Genomic DNA, 4,665 nt, shown 5'->3' on the forward strand with positions numbered 1-4,665 from the left:
TTTTTTTACATCTGCAGTTTGTGGGGATAAGTAATCATCTCCCACTGACGCCTAATGTATCAGACAGAGGTATCTGCACTGTCAGCAGAGAGCGGTGTGTGTGTGTGTGTGTGTGTGTGTATGTATATGTATTGAGCTGATGAGGACAGTTTAAGATGCTACAATATAGTTTTGTTTCATGACAAAATGATTAAAAGGAGGACACATCAGTTTAGTAAGAAACAAACCTTTACTTAAGAAAGGACCCACATGATATACCTACAGGAGTTAGAGCTGAAAGAAAGAAGACCCTATACTTGACAAAATTGCATAAGTCAGATCTGGTTCCAGTCCAAAAAACAATAATCATGGCAAATATTCTGAATGAGAAAGGGCAAGGATAAGTTGAGAAGGATGAAGGCATGGATCTTGTTTTTTCACTCAACAGGTTTTATGTCCCAGAAACATGCCAGCTGCTAGATAATGTTTACCCACCATCTGAAGTGAACAGCTCACTTCAACACATTCAGATCAGAATCATTTGTACAGCAGTAAACTTCACTTATGGCTTTGTTCAAAAACAAAGGTTTGCAACAACATTTAAAAAAAGGTTTTAATCACTTCAGAGCCTCTTCAACCCAATCATTCAAATGTTCTACCCTTTGTAAATGTAAATAAAAATACTTGCAGATTTGTTAAGAAACACTGAATTAACTTAATAGTCAAGCATTCAGCTCCACGGAAACTGTTAATTCTCTAATTGAAGAGGACTATGAAAGACGATATTTCACTCAAAGCCAAAGTCTTCTGCAATAATTACTGGAAAGATTAACTGTGAACCACGTGTTGTGATGAGTTAAAAATACTTGGTCTGACTATCTTAACTTTCATGTGTTAAGGTAACAGTCCAGCCAATAATACCGACTGCACACAAGAGACCAGTGTAATACAGTCACTTCCTTTAAGAATCACACTCACACAAATGACCACAAAGGAAGCAAGTCCAGTGAGTTTTCAGGTGTTTCCTTAAGGTGCATCCTGTCTTTCAGTGTGTCCGTCTCTGTGAGCTCCCACTGTTCAGTTCACAGGACACAGAGAAGAGGAAATCGAGACTGAGGGAAGGAATGGTCAAGGATTATACTGGAGAGAGTGTTTGTATATGGAAAGTATCTGTCCATCTGAAGGGATGTGAAAGCTGTGTGTGTGTGTGTGTCTCTCAGGAGATAGTGGAGAACTCTTTGAGTAGGACGTCCTGACTCAGTGTGTTCAGAGAGACGTTCTTCCTCACATTCAGACTGATGGAGCGCACCTAGAAGCAGACAGACATTCATTACCAGGTCCAAGGTTTATCTAAAACACACCTTTCTTTTTTCTGCTTATTTTCTAATATGGGTTTATACAACAATCACAGACAGCACAGTAAAGTCATGGAAATTGTCCAGAAATTAATTTAACTTGTAGCAACAACTCAAAGGGCCATGTGACCATTTTTACACATTAAGATCAGTTTACTATTTAAACTTTATCAGCTTAATTCCAGAGCTATAAAGACAAAAGTTAGAAATCTTGGTGTAGTTGCTGAGAATCACTCATCTGACACCAAATCTGCATACACTAACTGGACACAGGTGAACAAAACAACACAGGAAAGCAGCTCATTAGCCATATTAAATAAAAATAAATAAATAAATAAATAAATAAATAAATAAAACCTTGCCCACCATGTTACAGGCGTTACTGACAGCAGGTGACATTGGTCAGAACACTGCAGTCTGTGTGCTGCTGTTATGAGGCAGCTTGCATTATACAGTGGAAATGATACGATCCACTTTGTGTGATATCCTACTAGATGCTTCTTTGGGTCGATAACAACCAAAACCCAAAGGATACCCACATATCTCAGTCCAAGGCTGAAATAGAAACAGTACTATTAAACCATAGTGATCTATAGTGTGAGACTGGCATGGAGATGACAAGTCCACAAATGATACAAACTCAGTAATCTGTGTGCATACTTGTCCTCTTTAACGTTCAAATCCAAACTGAAAACTGCTGTTCTGACTGGCTGGTTTCCCTCAGGACGACTTTCACCTGCACTGTAGTTGTTTTTGATCTTATTTTATCTTTGTCTATTTGCTTTTTGTTACGCATTTTATTTCATTTTAACATCATCTCATCTTTGTCTTAATTGACTTCATTCTGGTTTTTAAAGCTTTTGTAATTTGTTTGAAATGTGCTATTTAAATCAACCTGCCTTGCCTTACCTGTCATCTGTGACTCTGGAGGAGCTTTTTATGACTGAGAAAATAAACCTGATGATGTCATTAGGTCATTAGGGTAATGATGTGCCATCAGACATGTTTTCGAACAGCATGTGTGCTATAACGGATAGTGTGGCGATGTTTTTTTTTTTTTCTCCCCCACAGGGTGCACTCATACACTCTTCGCCCTATGTTCACAAACTGTGCTGGCTGTAAATGTGTCATGTCAGCCTGTCCTGTAGTAGACGTTGCTATATATTTGTCCCGTGTTGACAGTAGATGCAGAGCAGTCAGCGGCGTGAGTTCCATTATTTTAATGCCCACCAGCTGAATACTGCCCACTAACTTGATGAATTTCTCTCCAAACTGTGATACAGTGTGAATGGTTTGGCATTCACGGTGTGCCATGTGGAGCGCGGAGTAGAGTGAAGCGGGCAGGGAGAGGGAGGGCTGGGCGGAGCGGAGGTGACCAATTCTAATGTCACAGAGTGGGTTTGATCAGTTTGGGAAAGGACCAGAGTCTTAGTAGACCACACAACACCCTCAGCACCCATAAAGCACTGTTGTTCGTCTTACCAGCTCCTTGAAGAACGCAGCCTCCTTGGGCTGCTCAGAGTACCTCTCAAACTGGTCCAGACCATCCTGCAGTTTGAGGGTCAGTGTGTCATAGTTGGATCGCACCACCTCCAACACCTAATGGGGCAACAGATGAAGGGAGAAAAATTAACCAGTGATAACATATGTTCGTAACATATGGTGGTTAGGTCAAAGGTCAAAGTGTTTATTGTCATATGCACAGTTAAGAAACGTGTTTCCCTGTACAATGAAATTCTTACTTTGCCGTGCACATGAATGCCACACAATACAAAGTAGATTGTGCACAGGAAGTAAAGAAGGTGGGCTGAAACCTGAGGTAATTATGCAAAGCTTCTCCACAATTCCATCACTGCCACTCCCCCACTCAGCTGTGAAAAAGCCCCTGGAAGACTCCACACAGCATGAAACACTCACAGCAAGATGCACAAGTCACACTTCGTCAGGCTTCCCAAAGCAGCAAATTGTACAAACTCTAAAACGATCCTGCTTTTATTCACTTAAACATATAGACATTAACTCAGATGTCCAGGAGGCTTTATTTTATTTATACATAATCTCCATAAACACTGGCAGTAGTGTTACTGTAGTACAGCTGAATCATCACTTTAAAATTTATTAAGAGTTTTAGAAGCAGGACATTCTTCTTCCTTTTGTTTTTCCTCTGATAAATCTACAGCTCTGTGTAAAGTATTTTTATTTCAACCTCTGATGGCACATTGATGAAAAATTCATACCCATCTCTCCTTCTCTGCCTCCTCCTCCCTCACAGCGCTCCATCCCCTCTCTGAGGAAATGTGGAGGCAGGTTTGAATTGTAACCTCAGCTAATGTGTGTTAGGTTTAGTCCGTTTGTCCTCCGAAAGATGAAGAGAGGAGGGGGAGACACCGTGGGATATGACAAACTAGGTGGAAGCAAAAACTGAGGAAACAAGTGAAGAAAGTATTTTGCGAACACACACAAAATTCAGGTGAGCAACTATCTGCATCAGTAAGCAGATAAGATTGTGTGCGCACGGTTATCACTGTCTTTATCCTGAGGCTGAGATACAAAAGCAGCCATGTGTGTTAAAGTCTTATATTGTATTTTGTATAAAGGGGGAGTAGAGCAGCTTGTTTTAACGATGTGTGTTACTGGAAGCCATCCGTTCTCTGGTGTCACTGCTGGGAATGAAGACAGAGGCAGATGTAGTGCAGGTGGTTAATGTATGTCTAAGGAGTGTATGTCAACAGACAGCAAGGGAAATGCAAGGTTTTAAACCTAAAAAAATAGTAGAATAGAGAGGGGGCAACAAACAAGACTTTCATCTGAAGATCCTTTAAACTGATTACAGTTCAGCACATCATCTGTTCTTACTTATTTCTACAGGTTAGAGCGGGCAGTCACTGAAAAGCTATTGTGCTTGCATTGATGCTCATCAGTGGGATGTGAAAAGGTGTGTTAGGTAATTTCTTACTCAGGTAGATATTGATTAAATACTTGTTGTATAGGAATGTTTAAGTGTAGCCAGGATGTCTAGCTCAGGCTGTTAAATGCTCAGTTCATTGTCATGAGTTCTGCAGGCTGCATCTAGGCCAAGGTCAACTAGATTGAAGAGTCTGCAGGCAGGATGAATATTGTTATTAGCATGATATGTTCAGCCGTAATCTTAATCATAATATCTTCCGAGGCTTACTGTTCGGACATGTCCCTGAATGTCCTGTATGTTTTTAGCTACACACCACATGATCAACACTCACACACACATTGATTCTCTCCATGTTTTGACTACTGCTACGGCCAGCTGTGAAGCTGGCATATCAGGTGACGTCACGGTTGACGTTCCTGTGTA

General features: G+C 40.6%; 1 protein-coding gene across 1 annotated transcript in view; it reads right to left on the reverse strand.

Annotated features, from left to right (window-relative positions):
* Nucleotides 1–210: 210 nt before the first annotated feature.
* The window catches only part of armh3 (armadillo like helical domain containing 3), a 22,189-nt gene continuing 17,734 nt past the window's right edge, over nucleotides 211–4,665 (reverse strand). The window contains exons 25-26 of the mRNA XM_020596206.1: nucleotides 2,817–2,933; nucleotides 211–1,288 (exon numbers count right to left, since the gene is read on the reverse strand). Coding sequence (XP_020451862.1) covers nucleotides 1,196–1,288; nucleotides 2,817–2,933 — 210 coding nt within the window. The 3' untranslated portion in view covers nucleotides 211–1,195. The remainder of the gene's footprint in view (nucleotides 1,289–2,816; nucleotides 2,934–4,665) is intronic.

This window comes from Monopterus albus, unplaced genomic scaffold, assembly GCF_001952655.1.
Source record: "Monopterus albus unplaced genomic scaffold, M_albus_1.0 scaffold29.1, whole genome shotgun sequence".
Lineage (NCBI taxonomy): Eukaryota > Metazoa > Chordata > Actinopteri > Synbranchiformes > Synbranchidae > Monopterus > Monopterus albus.